Source organism: Gadus morhua, chromosome 15 (assembly GCF_902167405.1).
Source record: "Gadus morhua chromosome 15, gadMor3.0, whole genome shotgun sequence".
NCBI classification, from domain to species: domain Eukaryota; kingdom Metazoa; phylum Chordata; class Actinopteri; order Gadiformes; family Gadidae; genus Gadus; species Gadus morhua.
Window position 1 is genome coordinate 4,819,254 of NC_044062.1, and position 23,511 is coordinate 4,842,764.

Below are 23,511 nucleotides of genomic sequence, written 5' to 3' on the forward strand. Positions count from 1 at the left end.
AATTATGCATTTACCAGTATATTATTTTTTGTTAAAGGAATAATTAATCCTACAAGCGTATATGGGACTTTTGTATTTGTTTTGTATGTATAGTTGTAATTATTTGTATAGTCAGACATAAAGAAAATACCACCTCATTCAGGTATTTCTTTGAAGCCGTTCTTTGTTATGTTTTTTTTTTACATATAAATATATATATTTAATGGACGACTGATAAATAACAAATGGAAAAGAAACGTAACAGTGTTTACCACAACTAAAGTACACCAAGGGCAAGGCCCTGGCATGGTTCCAAACTGGAGGACATGTAGGAGGGCACCCACTCACGCTGGGTTGTTTGCACAATGTCACAATACCAGTGTTTCCGCTGCAACCGACGTCTCTGTCCCAGATGCAGAGCAGAAACATTGGTATTTTTTAGGTTATTGTATCTATTTCACAGCAAATGACATACCGAAGCAGCACAGTTTTTGCAAAACACAGAAGGAAAGTGCCAGAAGGAAAAAAATGCTTTTTGGGAGAGAAGGCAAAAAAAGAAAAAAGACAAAAAACACACCTGAGAATTGAGCAAACAGCAGAAAGGCGAAGTCTCGGTGGAATACATTACAAGGACGTCAGGGGCATGTTTTAGATAAGAACCTTCAGATGCCTTCAGTGTCCTCCTGACTTTCAGTTTGTCTCCAAAGAGACATGTTGTGTTGCCAGGAAGCATTCATCAAATTAGACGGGGGGAGAAAACAGTGTAGAGGAAATAAACAGAACACAAAAGCTCACGGCTCTCCTCTGAGACCGGGGGGAGACAGGTTATCAGGGAAGGTGTCTATTTGTCTTCAACATCAAAGAACGTAGAACTCTGCCTTTTCCCCCCCAGAGAACGGCTCTCCTCTACGCCTTCTTCCTTGTGTCATGGGGAGGGGGGGGGGGACGACCGGATTACGAAATAAGAAATAAGTTTGCAAGTGTACTAGACGACAGTGGTAAGTACACAAGCACTTCTCTGTCCACCAAATGGTGGATTCTCAGTGGAAGGGCCGTGGTGGAAGGGAGGTGGCGGCGTGCGGGGCTGTAAATAACGTGATGTACGGCTGCCCGGGACTGCTGACCGAGTTGGTCTGTAACGAACACATGCACACACCATGGCTTTTGCTCGGAAGTCTAATTAAGGCGCCGAAAAAGAAATCAATGGTGGAGATTGAAAACCGGTATGACAGTGCTTAAGGAAGTTCCCAGGCCTCGATTGGCTGAGTCAGGTTGAAAATGTCTTGAGTTCAAACCCTTGAGGGTTCAATTTGTTCCTGAAGCAAGGTCAGCATCCAGTGCGTCTTCGGTGCAGGCAGCTGTATTCTCCCATGTCACGTAGAAAACATATAATAGGATCGGAGCTGTTGCTCTGCACCCCCTTTCAGTGGGAGCATAAAACGAGAGCAGCAATTTATGGACACTTGGTCTTTATTGTCTTTTGTACGTGGAAGAAGGTTTGCTCAGAACTCGTCTGACGTTTTGGCACGATATTAAACATAGGCCTTTTGGCAACACATTCTGACCACAGATTAGAGTCAGTCTCGCTCCCTTTCGGGCACCGGATTCGCCGGCTTCGTCTGGACGGTCGGCCGAAACGCACAAGACTTATGCGGTTTTACAAAAAATCGGGTCTGTGTGGTCTCTCTCTCTCTCTCTCTCTCTCTCTCTCTCTCTCTCTCTCTCTCTCTCTCTCTCTCTCTCTCTCTCTCATGCTAGCCAGCCCAGGCTCTACCATGGATTACTGGCCTTGCAGTACATTTAGTACTTATTGCATCAGTCAATTAACCTGGGAGGGTTTGGTAAACCCGCCATCGACCGTCTTTCAATGAAAACCAAGTATTAGGCGGGGGGATGGTTCAGGTGACATTGAGGTGAAAATCATGACAAGCTTACTGTTACCTTGGATCCATATAGAACAGCTGATGGCATTTCAATGCCTATTTTGCCATCCAATTGATGCAACCTGTCAGAGTTTTCATCACAGCGGTTATATTGCCTCTTAAGCCCCCCTCGAATGTGAACACATGGAGTTGTCACAGCCAAAGACCGAGCCAGGCGTTGGAGGACACCATGAATCGGTAATGGTATTGGATTCCAACCAGGTCATGACCACATCAAAGTGTTGACCTACACCCTAATCTATGCAGGCAGACTTCTGCCCACCAAAACACGTGCGTTCATTCAACACTATAGGAGATTTACTCCCACCTAAACCCACAGGTGCGGCCTTGGGTTCATCTTTTGTGAAAATAAATCAAAGAATGATTACAACGGCCATATAGTTTACAAGCAAAATTGTTATTGCACATAGCTCTAGTTGTTGGGAAGTACTTTGTCCTTGAGGGGAAAAAAAAATCTCCCCTTCTTCGCGATGTCACCGCCAGTTCAAATGGTATTATATTTTAAACCGTGAAGCCTCAACAACAACAATGAAGAAAGCCGTTCTGGGGGGGATGACTATAACCACAAAGCAAATTTAACTTAAAGGACAAGGCTACCATACATCCACGCTTTCCTCATTTCTAACAAAAGGAATAATGCGTTTCAACTGTACACAAGCCACCCCCGTCTTGCAGTGGGTAAACATGTGGCGGTGTGTGATCCAGTGTATCCTCAAAAGCACAATGAAAGGGCTAACGAAGAGAGGCGGCGTATTGATTCCTAAACACATCTTTGTTCAGCACACAGCCCTGTCTGCTTGTTGGAAGGTAGTTGGATGTCTGCTCCAACAAAGCTACCTGAACGCCTGCTGACCGTAAAGCAGGCGGTGCTTGCGTGCACAGGGAAAATAATTGTCTCCGATGTCTGCGATAATTTGAATGGCTATGGCCCTAAGAATAACTTGGATTGATGCCGGCCTTTTTGCTAACACTGAAATGATACCAAGCTATTGCCAAAGTGTTTTGTATCTACAGTTAAGAATGCCATTCCTCTTGAGTGCAAGCACTGCAGGTCTATTTATAGTTAATGCATCTTTAGGGTTGGTAACTCTCCTATTGTATCTCACCTTTTCAACGTGCATTCCTAATAGCTTTGTCTCTGAGCTTTAGTTTGGCCTGAATCCAGCTCGGGGAAGGACTCAATAAATGCACACACACACTCACACACCCACACCCACACCCACACACACACACACACACACAAATACACCCACACACAGCAGCGACTATTCTTTGGGGAGTTAGCCTACATGTAGCCCACATCCGTGCCCACATCAGGCATAAATCTAAAAGCCTCGCTGGCTGGGGGGTTGGGGGGGGGGGGGGGGGGGGGCTGTGTGTGAGATGAAGATAGCGGGGATGGACGACGAAGAGGGAGTGAAACGGAGAAAGAAGAGGAGGGACAGATAAAGACACTAGCGAAAGGGGTGTGGGTAGAGAGAGAGAGTGAGAGCCATTGATTCACCTCTGCCGGGCGGTGCACAACGCTCGGATCTCCCGCCAGCAAAAACAAATCACAGGGCCGAAGTGATGGATGTGGCAGTCCCGGTTCTGGCTCTCCTGCCATCTGGACGGCCGACACTGTATATCAGCTTCATGCACAGCAAATTAGATTTACATTTGGACGGCTTCCCCGGGCCTCACCCAACTCAACAGATTTGGCGAGAGAGGACCCTTCCCCTCCGCCTGCCACGACGAAGTGTAATGAGGTTGATCTATTATCTCCAGGTCTATTATGTAAAGATGATACGGGTCCATGTTCAGGATTTGGAAACGACGTTACAGCGGCAGCGGAATCGCATTATGTGCCGGCAAATGGATGTTAAGTGAAATGACATAGCCGTTTTATTTTTGCGAATCGATGGTTATCTAACTTTGCAGATTGTGTTCACATCTCGTTTGTCCTTCTTTAACGATGAGATCTATGCGACCTCCCCCCTCGAAATGATTTGATTACTCAAGAGTGAGACGGGAAAAGAGTGATCGTTATTCAACGCCGTAAAAAAAAAAAAAACTGGCTCTTGGAGCAGATGCGAAAGACAAAAGTTGCAAGCGGCTGTTCTGCAAAGCATGCACAATACAGGGGGACACAAACCCAAGCCCTTAAGGGCCGTTCTACCAGGCTCAAATTAAATGACCCTTCATCATGTGAACTCGATCAAATAGCCTGCAGTGAGACCATTAGCGAGCATCGCATTCTAATGTTTCATATATTGTTCTTAGCTGCTGATGTGTTTTTGATCACCCTAATTCGTTTGGAGGGACGGTCGGGGAATCGTGTTTTGGCAGGTGGAGGACGTGCGTTGGTCTGGGAGTAGGATCAGAGCCATGAGCATTGAAACGCTGTCTGATCTCTGCGTCGGTGTGGCTGTATTTCTTTTTATGTCCGTTTTAAAGCTTTAAAGCTTTAACACTTTGGTAAATGTCAGAGGAGTTTTTTGCGATGACTTTTAACAATCGCGTTTAAAGAGCAACGCGAAGAGCCGGCGTCGTCGGCAGCACGCCCTCGTCTCTCCGACGCGCCCGGGACGACGGTGGCACAGTGAACCCTGGGCCGGCCGACCTGTGCCTCGGTAATCAAATCAAAACGCTTTTTTTTCCACAAACGCTCATATTACCCAGAGTGCAACGTGGGGCCAGCTGACCCCCCCCATTTCCGCCACCCCTCCTCACGCGGTGCTGTGGGGGTGCGATGGTGTTGACGGAGGCGTCCTCTGGCCCTCACCACCACCATGACTCACTGATTCAATCCCACCCGGTTTGGTTTTTTTGTCTCCAGGTTTTGATTCAAACACCAACCCCATCTTACGCTCTTATTTTGTATTCTCGGAAAAGAGGATATTTTGACCGAAACTGAATTGACAGATTGAGAGAAAGAAAATTAAATAAATTAAACAAATGCTCCGCGGCTGTCGCCTCGCCTCCTCCATCAGCTCCCCTCCTCACCTGACTCTCCCCCTCTCTCCCCCTCTCTCCCCCTCTAGACCACGGACGACCTGCTGGTGGCGTCGGCCGAGTGTCCGAGCGACGACGAGGACATTGATCCCTGTGAGCCGAGCTCAGGTGGGTTAGGTTAGTCATCTCTTTTTTTATTATTCTACGCCTCCACCTCCCCCTGGGTGTGTGTGTGTGTGTGTGTGTGTGTGTGTGTGTGTGTGTGTGTGTGTGTGTGTGTGTGGGTGCGTGTGTGTGTGTGTGTCCGTGCACATATGCATGTTGGTGTGTGTGTATACTATCCGTGCACATGTGCATGTTGGTGTGTGTGTATACTATCCGTGCACATGTGCATGTTGGTGTCTGTCTGTCTGTCTGTCTGTCTGTGCGTGTGTGTGTCTGTCTGTCTGTCTGTCCACCCCCTACCTCTCCCTGCTGTCCTCACGTAGATGGACACATCACAAACCATGACCTCAGATTCATTTTCAATCGGTGCTTGATGTTTATAGGTGCTTGTTTATGGCGGCGGTTGTCTGAGCCATCCGTGATAGTTATTTTCCAAACTAAAGTGGTCCGCAAACTTCAAAATAAGTGAATTTATTTCTCTCTGGACGAGGCCAAATAAGGCCTTCACAAAGTTGTTTCATGCAAGGGCTGCACGATATGAGGAAAACATGCAATATGCAATAACAATGTTAGGTTAGCAGAGTCCTCGATTGGCTCTGTGAGGCTCTTCACAAATGAGCTGCAATCTGATTGGACTAAACCCCAAGCATGGTTGTCTGAGAAGGAGACACTGTTTGACTACTCAACAACATGACTTGTTGGCTTTCTTGAAGGGACAGCGGGAGCGTTTTCCGAACACCTTAAATTAGGTTAATTTCACAAGGCATAACACGAACGATCTATGTTCAACAACCACCAAAGTTACGTTCTCCTTCGTTCGTTAGAAGGTGGTCTTTAAAGGTGGGCCATTGCAAGCCGTAAAAAAAAGAAGCTGTGAAAGGTCTGCCTCTTCTGACATTACATATACATATCCAGCACACATCTAGGTGGACACGCCCACTTGTGATGTCAGAAGTGGCAGATTTTCACAACGGCTCTTAACGGCTAGTCACACTCACACCTGGTGGTATGATATGTCACCTTTAAACCCATCACCTACTTATCACCGCCGTGCTAAAACCGCGGATGATCCATGAGTCAACGATGACGCACGCTGTCGGCGAGCCGGTTTTGATCGCCGACTAGTCGACTACCAAAACCCCCGCGCGCGCGTCGCGGGCGACCCTCGTTTAACGCCAACGGTAGCGGTTGTCACGGCAACGTACAGGCTTTAATTATCAGGTTCCACACATCAGTCCAATTAACTCCGTCGATAAGTATATTGTGCGCCCAGAGAGGGTGTGGGCAGGCTTATTCTCCCTCATCTCCTGTCCCGTATCGGGTGTGTTGTTGCGCAGCACCTGCATGGAGGGTCCCCTGCTGGTGATTGCATTTGTACAACAAGCAGTCGGAGTTCTTCTCATATTTAATGAGCTTATTATTTTCGTGCTGTCTGCGGGGCTTCACAAACCCAGTGGGATGGATCATATCTCTTTGCACTTTATGCAAACCGAGAGGAGCAGCCCCTCTTCCGGGGAAATGTATTTGTTGGTTTTAAAGTTTTTGCGGTGTACGAACAATCGTAGCGTGAACAATCCCTGCCCGGAAAAAAAATGACCTGCCCCGCCTTATCCATGATATTACTAACCGTAAAGAATAGATGAGGCAATTATAAAACCCGTGGTCTACCTGAGATGAATAAAATAAGATGCATTCTGAAGGGACTGGAAAAAAAAGAGAACGCAATTAAGTCCAGACTCTATCCATCCGTATCTGCTATTGATCAATACTTAGTGATAAAAGCTCAACTTTAATTGTCTGGCCCATGGCAGCAGCATCCAACTTTTCCTGTTCGACTGTGTGTGGCAGTGTGGTGGAGGACTTTATTCATTCACAACACCGGCCCTGAACACTACCCCAACACGCTGGCTCTCCCAGTGGCATCCCTCACAACGTTGTCAGCTAGCGCTGGGATTTGTGTTGCTGCTGTTGTTGCCGTCTGACGCGAGTCGGCTAGAGTCCTGTCGCGGGGCCGCAGGCATCAGAGCCGCCTCTTTGTCGCAGAGCAGCACGTATAAAGTAGTGCCGATTTACATATCGCCCGTCAAGGTCACCTGCCATCAAGCGAGCGTCACGCTGTACACGGCAGCGGCGGCGGCGGCGGCGGTGGACTGTGATGCTAGGAGACGCTATCTCCCTCCTTCTGTGCTCATTTGAAGGGATTTGACACCATGGAGCTGTAAGGCTCCCAGGGTGGCAGCTGTCTAACACCGTACCCTGATTAATATCTACAGTCAGGGTCACTCGCGCGCTCTGGCTCAGAACCCCCCCCATCCCCTCCCCACCCCCCCCTCCCCCACCCCCCGACGGCAGGGCTGAACACGGGGAACCCGATCCACTCGGCATGCGATCCCACTGATAAAGGGACTACTTTCTCACATTACGGTCGGGTCATCGCTTTCCGTGCTACGGATAATACATCATTTGAAATAAACGACTCCAGAAGCTCTCTTGCTCCCCCTCTCCCTCTCTCCCTCACTCTCCCTCTTTCTTTCTCTCTCTCTCACTCAATCCCCCTCTCTGTCTCTTACTCCCTCTTTCTCACCCCCTCTCTCTCTCTCTCTTTCTCACTCTCTCTCTCTTTCTCACCCCCTCTCTCTCTCTCTCTTTCTCACTCTCTCTCTCTTTCGCACTCCCTCTCTCTCCCTCTCTTTCTCCCTCTCTCTCTTTCTCACTCCCTCTCTCTCTCTTTCTCACTCTCTCTCTCTTTCTCACTCTCTCTCTCGTTCTCTCTTTCTTACTCCCTCTCTCTCTCTCTCTCTTTCTCTCTTTCTTACTCCCTCTCTCTCTCTTTCTCTCTTTCTTACTCCCTCTCTCTCACTCTCTTTCTCTCTTTCTTACTCCCTCTCTCTCACTCGCATGTGGAAAACCAAGCCCCACGTTCTCTCCCAACTGTAGAGAGGTAATCCGGCAGTGGGGGACAGGGAGGTTTTAATATATGTACAAATAGAGAAAAATAACCACTGGATCCAACAGGGGCCCCGTGAATAGAATGAACTCCCAGGAGGGCCCCGGGGCCCAGTCGTCGATCACACTGTGAATTGCCAATATATATTTTTTGGCGGTATTCTCGGCCCGACCCCAGTCCACCCCAGGTGACATTGATCAGAGCAACTTGCTTATCGCGTCGCCTCGTTTCTCCGACCCCCGCGAAGCCTCTGTCAACAAGGGGGAGCCACACCAGTGGGGCTAATCTTCCAGCATGGCTTTAGATTAGATCAGGCTGCAGCAAATTCAATCCCCCCCCCACCCCCCTACCGCCCCCGCCTCAGCCTCCGTGGTGAACAGGAACCGTCGCTGGTACACACCAGCCCGTGAGGCCGATGTACGATCAGTAGCCAGCCGTCACTTCACTACAGGGACGCCACTGTGTGCACGCAGGACATAACGCGTGTAGTGCTAATGTTCACCAGAAAATAGGAATAATTAAAATAGAGATGATGGTGCTGATGATTCTCAAGCTGCCAAAACCGAACATGGAAGGAAAGAAACGGTAGTGTAGAGAGACAGAGAGGCGTTGAACCCAATCCTTACCAAGGACCAATCAATCATGTACAGTACTATCTATTTAAAACGTGTACCGTAGTTCATTGAGTGTCCACAGTCTTGCTGTAAGACAAAGGGACATTATTTATTAAAATAGAGTACATGTGGCTTCTGAAAGCCCTTTATATTGCCCGCTATACAACTTAGCATTGCATTGCATGTCTTAACTCCCCGAACATGCTTGTCCATTCAATTTTTCATTGGGATTTGGGTCTTTGTTCACGGATTTGACCGAAGGGAGCTAGGTAATATTCCTAATTCACTTTTGTCTTTGTCTCTTCTTAAGCCCCTTACTGTGTGACTGGCGTTTCACGTTAAGCATCATAAGCCATGTTTTATTGCATGGCCACCCCTTATACTGAAAGCATTCTCTGGGGAAAAGCAACTGTATTGAAAGGCAATCCCTCAGGCTGACTACAATGCATTGATTTTCATTTTTAAGGCTGTCAAGAACAATTTGAAAAGGAATTTTCATTTCAAAATGTTTCAAACCGCTTTTTAAAATATTCCCTTCAATCTTGCCTGACGTTCAAGAAAATTATATGTTTCTCCTTTTCCATTTATAATACCAGACTTCATGGAACCTTCTGGAGTTTTTTCAAATGTAAAAAATGTAGAAGTAGTAATGATATTAGAAATGCACAGAATTAAACGGCATAATGAATTATGGACACAAATTAAAAAAGAATAAATGAATAATAAAATAACGCAAATATAAATACAAAGACAAAATGTTGGGTGTACTTTCTTGGTTATTTTTTATTCAGCAGAGTTAATCCTAACATTGCATCGCAAAGACAGGCCCGTATCAGAAAGGTAAATAACCGCTGAAATGTAATGTTACAATTCCAAAATAATCTCTCCACCTTTGACATTAGCCGGCCCAGGAAGCCGTTTCAACTGCCCAGGGGTAGGTCTGGGTTAATCATCTCTAATGTTCTGCCCACTGACATTAGAAATGTTTGTGTTTGACATTCCCCCCCTCACCAACTAAAATATAATAAATACATCAAATGATGAGGAAATAATAGAACAAAGGAAATAAAATGGCAATGTAAGAAATGGTACTCAAAAAGCAGAGGAAAGTAATAGTGTTAAAATGATTGCTTTAAAAAGCGGGCCGGCGAGATTGATGAAAGACAACAGCACTGGAGCTGTTTTAGCAGGTCACTGACCACATCTAATGGCTTATTAAATCATAGGACCCAAACTGCAGCCCTCTCTCTTCGGTGCTTTCACTCGGTGCATACAGTATTCACTGCATGACGAAACACCCGGCTCAGTGGGGCTGTCATCCTCAGAAAAGATTATATATATATAGATATATAAAGAAATAAATCAATATATATAATAATAATAATCTCTCTCCGGATTCCCATTGGAGGTCCATTAATCACAAAGTGTCGGGGAGTGATGACCTGCAAATGCTCTTTTGTCCAAATTGTCGATGCGATAATCTTATAATTGTAGGGTTGTTTTTTTTCCAAATTCAGCAAGAAATATATGACTGAAGCTGTCTTTTAAAATAATAATCACAGATAAAATTGAGTGCCAAGAGAGAGAAAAAGGGATTTCTCACTGAGGGTCTTCATATCAGCAATTTAGTTTACTGATCCCAAAAATATTCATATTTTCAATATTTATTTTTATGCTATTGCAAATGTTATGCTGAGGTTGATAATAGCATAGTGTGTCCGTTTAGCACTTGAAGTGAACCATGACCGGTTATGCTTCTGAAAGAATAGACAAAGAACTCAGACTACTAAATGCTGGTGACCATACAGCGAAAATGATACAGACGATTACATTTATGCCACAAATGTAACAATCGCTATGAAAGTAGACCGCCATCCCTTAAAACAAATTCATTTCTAATTGAATGAAAGGAAAATGGAATTTCTAATTATTAGATATATCACCCATTCAGAAACCAATTCAAACGCCATTACAATTTAATTTGCCTTTCGGTGTGACGTTAGCATGTTCTCCCCATGTTCATGCTGGTTTAACTGTGAGGAAGACATGCAGTTCAAGCTAATTAGAGTGGACAAAATTAGCCCGTACGTGGGAATTGTTTGTTGATACCTAGCATCTTGCACAACAGGATGTTGGAGGCTGTCCATAGCCACAGAACGTGTGCCAGCAGTAGCATGTGGGCATAATTTAATTTTGAACCAAATAGTTATTTACCGAATAATCCTTCGGTGAAAAATAAAATAATCAATGAATAAATTGAATGGCTGCAAGCTAAAAGAGAGAACAAATTCAAACATTTCGAAATAAAAATAGTACAAAAACACTTGCTATGCAAACTCAACCACTTCCACTGAGAGCCTGCTTGCGACTTACTCATGTCAGTGTTCCTCTTCTAACCTATGAGTGTGACAGTGGAGCGACTTGACGCCGTCACCAAGGCCGCCCACACACCAGTGCCTCACAAGTACAATACGTGTTCTGGCCGCTATTAGCATCATTAGCATCGCGGCTGTGGCTGCTGCCTGCTAGCTCGCCAAAGGATGGCTGGGACATGTTGAGAAACATGCTGCCGTGGGCCTTATCTGGCCATAAAGGACAACGCTCAAGTCATGTAGGACCACCACACTGTTGTCCAAAGAGCCGATACTCCTATTCACGGCTGTAGGGTGGAAGCGAAGAATGTAGCGTAAGTAAATGTAATAAAAAATGATAATGAAAAAAAAAAATGCCCAAAATAGCCTATATATGAATCTATATACTTTTTTTACTCTGATATATATTTAATATATACATATATTTGAATAATGTTTATGATCCACCAGGACACTCAACCTTCACTGCAAAAATGAATTATGACTTTATATTTTTTTATGTGTACCGTCAAATTCCTGCTCCCTATCTATTAGCCACCGTCGAGCGCTGAGCTGAAGGTCACAGAAGGCATTACATCCCGGGCAGCTTCAGCTGCTTCATTACCTCAGACGGATGCTCACGCATACCTTAAACAAGGCTTCCGTCTCCATACCTTACCCTTTCTCTCTGTGTCACCGACCTGCTCGCCCCCAACTGTAAATTAACAAACAAATGAACCTTTTCACTGGAGACAAATGAGGGGAAAGTAGTTTGCAAGAGGATCATTTATTCAAATCCCGGTCGGGGAGTAGGGCGGGGGCCTCTGAATGAAGGCCCTAAATGAACTACAGAATCACTTCAGGCATTACAAACTCCATTAAGGATATAGTCTCACTGCGCCGAATGCTAATATCTGTTAAGAGCTTGTGTAACCAGGTAGACATAAAGGGAGCGACAGACTCACACACTTCCCAGAAACGTCCACAGAGATACTGAAAAGCAGAGGGACGGGGTCATTGCGACTCTATTTCAGGCGATGGAATGATATTGATATGGTAGGGACTTGATATTTGTATGCTATGATAATCCCTGCCCATTGCTTTCTCTTTCTGAGTCATAAAAACAAGAGATGTATCTCCACGGTGGAGCCGAGACTCCAAGGTGCATGGATCTGAAACAGGTCCTCCACCCAACCTATACTTGCAGGGGTGGTTGAACGCCATAAAGGCTTGAGCCTCATTCAGATCCACCGACTGCACTTCCACTCGTCTATGCAATGAATAATTATAATTATGAGGAAAGCAAGATTCACACACACAAATGCATAGATATAAATAGAGCCTGAGGCAGTGTGCTTACCAAATCTGTTTAGAGGGTCGACATAATAAATAGCACTTTTCCTCATCTTTATTCATATCTGAATGTTTATTGAAATATATCCCATTTGCTGGTGGAGATTTCTGGTCTTTTTCGTTTACAGGAACAAACCTCCGACTTCGATTGTCCGTAGGAAAAAAACGCCCTATTTCAGGTTTTTCGGGTTAATCTCTCGGTGACGTCGTCCCAGGCCTTACCGCCGTTACTCTTAAGGGCCCCCCCGGAACCCATTGTGTTCCGGAGAGCTGCTGCACAACAGCCGACCCGACTGACCTGTCCTTTTACAGCCGTTTACCTTTTTTGTTTTCTCACGTCCCTCCAGCTTCTCTCCTCCACGCCCCGGCCCCAAGTGCGTGAAAACGATACGAGCGGCATAAGAGAGAAATACAAGCCCCCGTTGCTGCGGACGAGAGGAAAATCTTGATGAAATACAGTAATACAAGTCCCTTGCTTGGGTTGCGATTGAGAGCGAAAGGTTATTCCGCAGCCTCTCCCCACTGCAATCCTTCAAAAGTCTGCCTCCCCCTGAGTTTACTTCTGCCGCCTCTCAACTGAACCCCTGCGATGCTGTGCGGAAACCAGGCGCCACTTGAAGGTCATTTTCTACATGTCTAATTTTACCCTTGAGTAGAGAGCGAGCATCATTTTAAATACTTGTTTCAGGCACCATTTCTCTCTCTGTCTCTCTCTCGGTCCGTCCCCGGCTGTTTATGTGCAGCGGTTACGAGGTGGTGAAGGGGTGATGAAGGGACAGATGTTTGATTCACTGAGGCCCCAACGGCGCTCGATGTGGAGTCGATGGGCCTTGTGTCGTTTGCTCTGTTGGTTTTCAATCAGGTGCACTAAAATTAAGCAAATGAGAGGCAAGATGGCCGGTGCAACCGTCAGCAGGAAATTTTTCAGCGATCAGAAATCTATTGCGTGCAACATTTCAAATAAGATTTCATTTTCTGTCCTCCTTAGAATATGTATGCGCACAGACGTGCTTGGGCGTCTTACTGTGGTATCACTTCGCAAAAAAACTACTCAGTGGTAAAAAGTAAAATTTCAGAAGTAAATGTGGTTTGCAGCCTTCTGAAAATAAAGTTTTAGTACCTGGTATATTGGAAAATGTACAGTAGAGGGATTTGAAGTAGTGCTGTAGCTTTATGGTGTTCTTCACAGCTCCACTGTGGTTAATACGGTCCTCTAGGTGGTTGCTAAGGTGTTCCGGGTGGTTTATGGGGTGTTCTGTATGGTTACTAAGGTTTTATAGCTGGTTGCTAGGTTATTTCAGGTGGTTGCCAGGGGATAATATGGGTGGCTAGGGGGTAGGGATGGGCATTTGAAGAAATTTCCTTGATCGAGCATCGCTAGAGTTATCGATCAATTATCGATTAATCATTAGCTTTTTTCTAGGCTATATTAAAATTCCCGTTGGTAGAAAATGCAGCATGTTTTTATCAATGAAATCTTTATTCCAACAATAATGTATGGGCCAACATTAATACAATACAGTTAACTTGAAGACCTACAACTGTTTAACAGTTTTAAAATAATAAATACAGGCATTATAGGTTATAGGCCTATGCGGCGCTCGTAAAGTCCGAACAATGCGCCTACAGGCGCTCTTAAAGGTTTGGAAACGATTCAACAAGACTAAATCTGTAGCCTATTCCAATTACAATAAGTAGCCAACTTATCGGACAACAATAATCAAACAAAGGCAGTTGGCTAAAAGTGGGCATTAAACGATATAACTGTTTTGAAAAAACGGGGGAAAAAAGGTCGACATATAATGCCTATAGGCTGCAGCCGGCGCGCGGAAAAGGCTCGCAACAAAAAGATGAGCCACCCATTTACAAACAATTGCATGAACTAGTCTATCTAAAAGCAATACCTTATTGAACATATATAAGGCTGAACTTGTTGCTAAAATATCACAGTTTTGGCAAAATGTAACGACTCCAAGAGGCACCAAGCCGAAAGAAAAGCGGAGCGAGAGACAACACATTAAGAAAAAAAAGAGCGACTCACATACGGTGGTGACGGTCCCTACTGTCCATAGCATACCTCCAGCCTGCATATTTTTATTTAGGAATATAAGCATGTTAACATGCTCGCGGGTCAGACGCGAACGCAGCCTTGTAACTGTCAGTCCAGCAGCAGAAAACACCCGCTCTGACGGGACCGAAGTTGCGGGGATGCAGAGGTATTGTCGCGCTAACTTTGACAGGAACCTTCTTCCATTCACTTTCCACCAGGTGTTTTAGTTGGTTGCTACGCTGACCTGGGTGCTTGCTCTTGGTGTCTAGGTGGTTGCCGGGTTGATGTAGTTGGTTGCCGGGGACATGTAGTTGGTTGCCGGGGTGTTCTAGTTGGTTGCTGGGGTGCTCTAGTCGGTTGCTAGGGTGTTCTTGGTTGCTAGGATACTCTACTTGGTTGCTAGGGGTGACCTAGGTGGCTGCCGGGGTGTTTTAGTTGGTTGCTACGCTGACCTGGGTGCTTGCTCTGGGTGTCTAGGTGGTTGCCGGGGTGATGTAGTTGGTTGCCGGGGACATGTAGTTGGTTGCCGGGGTGTTCTAGTTGGTTGCTGGGGTGCTCTAGTCGGTTGCTAGGGTGTTCTTGAATTAAGTATAGCTAGTGAGTTGTGAATCATTATGAAGAAGTTTGGATAGTAAGGCAGTGAGTAAAGTTAGAACTATTGTTCTAAGATAAAGTACGAAGGAGGAGTACGGAGGTTTTGCAACAATAATAATTAATGTATCAGGATAATATAAACTTATATTAGACAAGAGGAGTCACACAACACAGCACACCTTGTTATAATTATATAAATACTTATTAGTGGTGCCAATGACACCCACCCAGAACAAATGCTCTGACTTGTTGGCTGGGATTGTTTTTCGCTATTGAATAACAACGTGTTGGGGTGTCGACGGGGTGCCAATCTACACCCCCCCCCCCCCCCCCCCCCCAGGGTGACAAACCCCTCAGCGCCCAGAGGAGGTGTTGGAACAGCAGTTCTCTCTCTCTCTCTCTCTCTCTCTCTCTCTCTCTCACTCTCTGGCCCCATCCACACGGAGCAGAAACGGGGGAAAACGTTCCGGTTTCGTTTAATGCGGTTCAGGAATATCTCCGTAAAGACAGAGTCATTGCAGAACCGCATCGAGCTGTAGAAACGCTGCAGTAAATATTCAAAGCGCTGGTTCTCCAAAGAAAAAAGTGGAGCGCATCTAGCCCGCGCGCATACAGCCTGCGCGCTGTATACAAACATTCAGTCACGAGGAGATTCAACCTTTTAAATTGAGCAGAAGTACTTTTTAATGTACAGTTAGTAGTTACATTTATCAAGGGGCTTTGTTTGAAGTTACGAAAAATACAAAAAAATAATAAATAAAAATTCAACGCAACTCTGACGTCATGGTTTGCGTTTCAGGCGTTCACACGAATCCTAACACGAAACCGACTAGGTCCGGATAGATTTTTAGATTTGAAACCACCTCCGAGGTTGGGCGGTTTCGGGCACCGGATTTGCCGGCTCCGTCTGGACGGTCGCCCGAAACGCACAAGACTTATGCGGTTTCACCAAAAAATCGGCTCTGTGTGGACGGGGCCTCTCTCTCTCTCTCTCTCTCTCTCTCCTGGAGTTACACACACAACCCCTGATCTCTGCTGCCATCTCCTCTCCAGAGACAAAGGTAGAGGTCTGGGATAGAATGCATACTTCCTCTCTCCTTCTCTCTCTCTCTCTTTCTCCCCTCCAATCACCCTGCTTGTGTTATCTACCCTTTTGACTTTTTGACCCTGAACAAAGAGCTGATAGTGAGAAAGCAGAACAGGTAACTCACTGAAACGCCCGGGCGATGGCTCACACTGGAAGCAGCAGTGTCAGCCAGCCGGCTGGTGTGTTTCGCCGATGTGTTCTTTTTTTTTTTTTCATGCCCACAAGGCACGAGAGGGGCCTTCTTCTTCACACCTGTCCGCAAGGATAAGTGGGCTTGTCACAGGCAGAGCTAATCTGTTGCAACGCTCAGTCACACACGATTCCCCGGTGGCGCTTTCCCCCTTGTCCTTGAATGTGTGCTGGTGCTGATGGCTTGTCCACGCTGGTGATCAGTATAACCGGCTTTGAAAACATTTGACTTGGGTCAATGGAAGGCAGAGGCATCACCACCTCTTTTTTGGGGGGAGGAGAATATGTTGCCCTTCAGAGTTACTGCTTTGTTTTTTTTACGGTGGGGAGTAGATTGGGAGAAGATACCTGGTGTTGTTATTGAGCGCCAAAGGATGTATGAAAATAATGATAACATTGAGGAGGATGATCTACCCTTTTCATAACAAGGCAATCAGTAGGGGAGTTCGAGAAATTCTAAAGATGTTCTTTACCCGCAAGGCTCTCCGTAGGGAGGGAGTAATTGTATATATTTTAGTGAATAAGGGCTATTAGGATTGATGGGCTAAGTATTGGACTGAAATTTGAACAAATACTAGAAAGTGAGCTAGCTCATCACTACATCTCTTCGCCTAAATGCCTCTCATATATTTATTGAAAAAAAGAACACAGCTATTCACAATCATTTAGACAAAATTTGAATTAGGCTTGATTCCAATTTAATAGTATTCCTTAATTTAATATATTTTTTAGCATATTAGGCATGATAGGGCCTGATAAGGACAGTTAACATAATTGATAAACTATTGCATTTTTAATTCGTTTTTTGTGTTTTTTTCTGTTGGCAGTTTGTTTTGTATATGACTCAAAGAAAAGACCCAGAGGTTATGTAACTATTATTCATTAAACTGCTCTGGCAGACTTAGAAATGAATGTAGCCTGCCTGTAGGAATTTAGACGTTGCTTTAAAATCCAAACATTATATATTATACTAGCAACTTTTGGTTATTAATGAAAAGCTCTCAAATAATTCCCACAGCCATTAAAATAACACAAAAATAATTGACATTTATAAGTCGAGCAGGAATTGTGCATACTTTTGTCATAGAAAATAGAATTAAAATTAAACCTCTCCAGCCTTCCAACTATTGCAAATAAAACAACTCCTACCTCACTTCAATACATTTACAAACCATTTATTTGTTTTAATTTATTTTTTGGTGGGATAATCTTGAAATTCCTAGCTCCGAGGGCTTGACATTTAGTTCACCACCACCCAGCCCGCGGTATAGATAAACGGTTGAGGTGGGTGTGTAAGCTACACAATCTTTGGAGCAGCACTCAAGACAGACCAAGTGTCAATTCAGAACAATTTATAGACAGAAAGGCAGAACGACATCAGCCTGACTTTTCAGACTGCACCTTTGGTAGAATAATAGAATCCCATTAAGTGCGTCGCTTTCAGAAAGATGTGCACTGGCATTATTTCGAAATGGCACAAAGGACAGATCTTTGTAGGATCTTTTGATAGAGATTCACTGTATGCTCCAGTATCAGCAGCCAATAAGCTATACCGAAGCTAGGGCTGCAGAAGTAGACTCAGAGATCTGCGTGGCCTCCCCTGGCACCCCTTTATGCCTTTTAAGATGGTTTTTATTTTGAAATAAAGACATATTCAAAAGGTCAGATCAGACATTCTGCTCCCAATGTGATGTCTGTCTGCGAGGCCGAGGACACTTGTATAATGCTTATAGATATTTTGATGAATACTCTTTTGCCATATTCAATTAAAATAAAATAAAAATCAAGTGTGCTATGAGCGATATTTGCCTCATTGCAAAAAATTAGATCTTCCTTATAAAGGACTCTGAAGTCATGACATTTAACTGTCAACCATTCAAATGTCTAAGCCAAATGATCTTGACTGATTCTAAATGTTCGAAATGTTGCTTATTGAATCATGAATGTTAAAATGTCTTTGTTCAATGTATTTCCATCGAGCATAATGAATGGTATCTCTGCATATATACAATCCTGTCTTACTGAATCAGATCTCTACACAAAAAAACGTAACTAATAACAAGTCAATCTAATATCAATATTGCATTGAATTTCAGATACTGAATATCAGATACTTTAGAAATCAATTCTGAAATATATACTTTGTATTGCGACTCCACATAGTTTTTCGAGTTCCCACTCATGTAAGTGGTGGAGCTATTCCCGCCAACCCAACAGGTCGTATTCTATTATTCTTCAGCCAAAAGCCTTCTGGCTCAATGTCCGCTCTAACCTCCCTCTGTAAAACACTATCGATCCACTTTCCACCTGCAAGAAATACCGTCGCTGACCAGTCCGCCTCTGCTGATTGCCATCGTGGAGGAATTATTAAGGGTGCTGTGTCATAAATGCATGTGTTACTCATGTTCACAAAAAGGTGCAAGTTCCTGTGTGCCCCTCACTGTCTTCCAGTCAACCCTCTGTCCGCTGGTCCAAAGAGCTGAAGGCCTGTGCCAGGTTGTCTAGCGGCGGGAGTTTGACAGCCAGCTTTAAGGTCCTGGGTTTCGACTACTAGACCTCTATGAAGCAGACGCGTATCCCAATATCTACTCCTTAATGTCCCAACACTTGTGGAGTGTTGAAAAGTAATGTAGTGGCTTACAAAGAACTGTCGTCGATCTGGAGATTTGTTGGATAAGATGTAAATATGGACACCCCCCATGCCCCAAAAATGAAGCATTTTGATCGATGATAGTGGACGGGGATTAGCTCAAACAGGGTAGTTTGGTTTTCTTTTAATCGATCTACAATGCACTAAAAGAAAATGTACATCTAAAGTCCCTTAGTGCGAATGCCAAACACCTCGGAAGAAACCTTGCGAGGGAACACCGAGAGAGGGACCACTCCCTCCGGGGCTGGTTCAAAAGGATCGACCACGATGATAAATCCTATCCCTCTTCCCTCCCTCCCTCTCCCCCTCCCCTCTCTTTCCCCCTCTCTGCAGCCAACCCCACGGGCGCCAGCCCCAAGGGCTACCCGGGCACGTCGGAGGTGTTCCGGGAGTCCAGCAGCACCACGGGCATGGTGGTGGGCATCGTGGCGGCAGCCGCCCTCTGCATCCTCATCCTGCTCTACGCCATGTACAAGTATCGCAACCGCGACGAGGGCTCCTACCACGTGGACGAGAGCCGCAACTACATCAGCAACTCGGCCACGCAGGCCAACGGCAGCGTGGTGAAGGAGAACAACGTCAAGCCCAGCGCGCCCGCCAAGGCCTCGGGCAAGGGCAAGAAGAACAAGGACAAGGAGTACTATGTGTGATGTTCCTCTCTGTCGCTCTCTCACTCTCTCTCTCTCGCTCTCTCTCTCTTTCGATCTATTTCTCGCGCTGTCTCTCTGTCTCTCTCTCTCTCTCTCGCTGAGGTGCCTGTTCCCCACGTCAGCGCCTTCGTCACCGGAGGGGGACCAGAGTCCACTCTTTGACTATCCGGGGGACGAGACGCACGTCAGAAGATCCTCGTGTGTACAGTATAACAAAAATACCAATTATTACGTCTTTGTTCGGTTTTTGCGTTTTTTTTTCTCCTCCCCATTCCCCGGATGATGGTTAAGCTGAATGGAGACTATATGGACAATGCTGCGCTAGACTCCATTCATGGAAACAATGGGATGGGATTTGCACTCGGACGCGCTGACGAGACTGTGAGTCAGATGGGAAGTGCAATACCGACTAATAGACAACATACAATAGCTATCTAACACCCATCCATGATACATCTCCTTGGACTCATATGATGCGTTTCGACTGCCCGGTTTCTGGCGGTGCGAAGGAATTAACGGACGTTTCAAGGAACTCTCAGCATTACAAAACTTAATGTCCTCATTAACATTGCCTGTGTTTGTGCTGTTGAGACTTTTTTTCTATGAGCAAATGACACAATGCATATATACGTGAATAAAGAAAAAAACGCTAATAATATACTTTGGATGAAGAGCAAAATGAAATTAAAAAAATTATCTGTATGGTAACAAAAGGAAAAAAAGGTCAAAAGATGGAATGCCAACCCAGCAGAAGGTTTCGAAGAATCAGCCAATCAATGAGCACTCCAAAAAGGCAGTTATGGCGGACAAAGGGACTCAACATTACTGACTGAGCCGATTTCAATGCAACCTTCACTTTAACCAGATGAACATGTCCATTGTGCCAGTATGAATTCAGGGGGGCCTTCGATTTCGACAACTCTCTGTGTGAAATCAAAGTTCTTTCTCCAAATTCCCACAGATGAAAACCGATCATTTTGAGGGAAGGGTCATGCACGCAGAATTATATTATTACAGTACATATGTTTATATACAGTTAAAAAAAACACATCTAAATGTGCTTTATGGACTGTGAACAAAGTGGTGTTTTCTAGCCTGTTGTATAGATGATGCAAACTATAACTGCTCCTCCACCCATTTTTGGAATAAAACCTAGAAAACTGACAAAAAAGACGAAGTAAGTGTTAAGTGTTGCTAGACCTAGACGATTTTAAGACATCTGCGATATATATTTTTCTTTATTTGGATTCCTCAATCCGGCCTCCTCGCCCTCCTCCCTCTCCCTCCTTTTTACATTTGTTCCTACATAGTTTTTTATACGGACCCTTGAAATAGACCACCCCTGGGCCCATTGGGGGCCCAAAACCCATCCTTCTACAAGTTAAACAGGGGGGCTGTCGTGATGGCCCCTGTTCTAAGGATACCGGTGGAACCACTGCCTCCCAGCTCAATCCTGATGGAAATACCTACATATGCGAGAGAGTGACCATTAAGAATGTGTGCGCAAAGTTGTCGGATGATGCCAACGAATGATCTTGACCGTGACTGTGTTACCTTGCTTGTGTGTGTGTGTTACAAAATGGTATTACAGTATCTATGGATGTCCATTGTATGCTTGGGTTGACGAAAAATATTAAAAAAAATGGTCGAGGCAAATAGTTTTAAGTAAGTCTTCATTTCAACTGTCCTCTGTCCATTCCTTTGTTCCTGTCAATCAACTCTGCTTATCTTTTTTTAATGAAAACTGTACTTTGAGGAAAGTGATTATCAAACATAAATGATAATGATTATACATTCTTTGTTTGCTGTTTTCTTTCTTTTTTTCCGTGTTTTTATGTTCAAATGTAACACTTCTTAAATGTCATCCGAGTGCAATTTATTATAAAAAAAATAGTTTTTAAAAATCTAATGAACAAACAAATAAAATATTACTTCAGTGAATCCCATGTATTTCTATGATGAAAAAACAAAACATCAAGGTAATATGCATTACTTCTCTTCTAATGCCCCACCTTGGAGGATATAGAGTTACATTGATTCCCCTGTTCCAGTCGGTTTTACTTTCAGGCTCCTTGAGTTGCTATTACAATAAAACACCTAAACATGTACTCAGTGTAAGGTGGGATGCTTGAAAATTGGTTTCTCAGGTCGGTTCTAGTATTACTAAGTACTTGGCTTCATGTTCTCATATACTTCCAGCCAAAATAATATTGACAGTTGGAATATCATTCCTTCAGGGAATTCCACGGTACCATGTCTGAAAGCTTTATCTAGTACCACGTTTCACTAGAGCTGTGTAAGACGTGTGCAGTACAATTGAACACAGAAATAGCCTGACCCTTATCTTTAATGGTTTGGAGGCATCTTTGAATCTTCTCTTCAATGAAAAAACTTGGTCCCCAAAGGAAATAACAGGCAGCCTCATTCTCCAACCTTAATTTGAAGGATTTGGCATGTTAAAAGTATTATATGTTACTTTGACACAGAGCGTTAAAAAGGGATACAGCGGTCCAAATTAACAATATCAGAACCGCAGCTGACGCGGGTTGCCAGGTTAAGAACACTGGACAACTGCAAGATGAGCCAAGTGTAATTCTATTTTGACAACGGCAAGCGAAGAAGATTCCTACACTGTAAGAGGATCAGCTAATGTCTACGGCTGCAATTTATTTGTTGCCTACAAATATGAACAAGCTCATGTGGCCTCCATCCTGAAATCCTTCTGCGCTTTCAGCTGTCTCCCTCTTTCAATTAAAAAACATTAACCTGTGTTTTAGTACGGCAGTAGATCCAGTTTGTTGGCTTGCTTCCACGCTGCAGCACGCTGTGTTTGTGTGCCGTTTTGTTTATATCTGGCAACCCGGGGTACTCGGACCCTGGAGAATCCTAACACAGGCTGAAACAAACACAAATGGTCAAGCCATGAACAGAAATCTCAAAGGACTGCTACTGGTTGAGGCATTGTTGTCAGAACAGCCAGTATTTTAATCAACCATGTTTCTTTAATCTCTGATGACATATTACGGTCATTATATGATTTATTACAGTAATGCGTTATCTAAAGATCCTTCAAAATGTAAGGTCAATGAGCTTAATGAATTCCACCTGGATTGACCTTAACTTAAGGGATAATGTACAGCGAGCCGGTCATTATCGCGAATAAACCGCTGACTGATTGATGCAGAACACTTATGGGAAGCTGTGAGGTCTTAAATCACCCTGGCTCCCTGTACAATGATTATACTAATGACACACCTATTAACTAAATAAATGCTTGACTTTAAAATGATCTAATTTATTTTGCAAAAAAAACCTGTTAGTGTCTATGGTTTGGAATAGAATCTTTTCAGAGAATTTTCATTGCAACAGTCTGCTATTTATGCCAGCGGCTTGTTGTACAGAAAAAAACAATGCATGCGGTATTCATCAAATTGGTATAATCCTTTACAAAAGAAGAAACAATTTATTCAAATTGATATCAATGTTCTAGGTATACCCATGTCCCAGTTTGCAGGCCTTGGACTTTTTATTTACCGACCACCAAACATTGGAACTTTCCCGAGATGAAATGTGACAGTTGCATCTTCTTTTGAGAATGTTTTAACCAAAAACCTTGTTTTCTTTCATGCATGCTTACATACAAAACACCAACAGCATTTGCTTGTTCTTTATTAACAAACACAACATATTTTTCTTCTTTAAAAAATGGCTCCTCCGAGACATCTTCAGTGGCATAGTTATAAAATAATTATCCATAAGCTCCATCACTTTTCAAGTCTCTCAAAACACCCATTTTACCAACTTGGTATTTATGCTACGTAGGGTAAGTTGTATGAAAAATTAGTGGTGATATAAACTATTAATCAAGACTTTTATCATTTACACAAGGAGCTGAGTGAGGAAACTGTAATAACATTCAAGTGATAGCCGTGTGGAACACTACACACTCCGAGAAAAAAAACATTAACCTCATCACCTTCATTTAAGTGTGCAAATTACCAAGAC

General features: G+C 44.2%; 1 protein-coding gene across 27 annotated transcripts in view; it reads left to right on the forward strand.

The window, feature by feature from the left end:
- LOC115559596 (neurexin-1a) overlaps nucleotides 1-21,447 on the forward strand; it is a 225,967-nt gene extending 204,520 nt beyond the window's left edge. For 19 of the 27 annotated variants that reach the window (XM_030378515.1, XM_030378533.1, XM_030378520.1 and 16 more), the window contains 2 exons: nucleotides 4,946-5,033; nucleotides 19,190-21,447. In XM_030378515.1, the coding sequence (XP_030234375.1) occupies nucleotides 4,946-5,033; nucleotides 19,190-19,506 (405 nt within the window). In that variant the 3' untranslated portion in view covers nucleotides 19,507-21,447. The remainder of the gene's footprint in view (nucleotides 1-4,945; nucleotides 5,034-19,189) is intronic. The other 8 variants (XM_030378516.1, XM_030378534.1, XM_030378524.1 and 5 more) reach the window with 2 other exon arrangements.
- The last annotated feature ends 2,064 nt before the right edge of the window (nucleotides 21,448-23,511 follow it).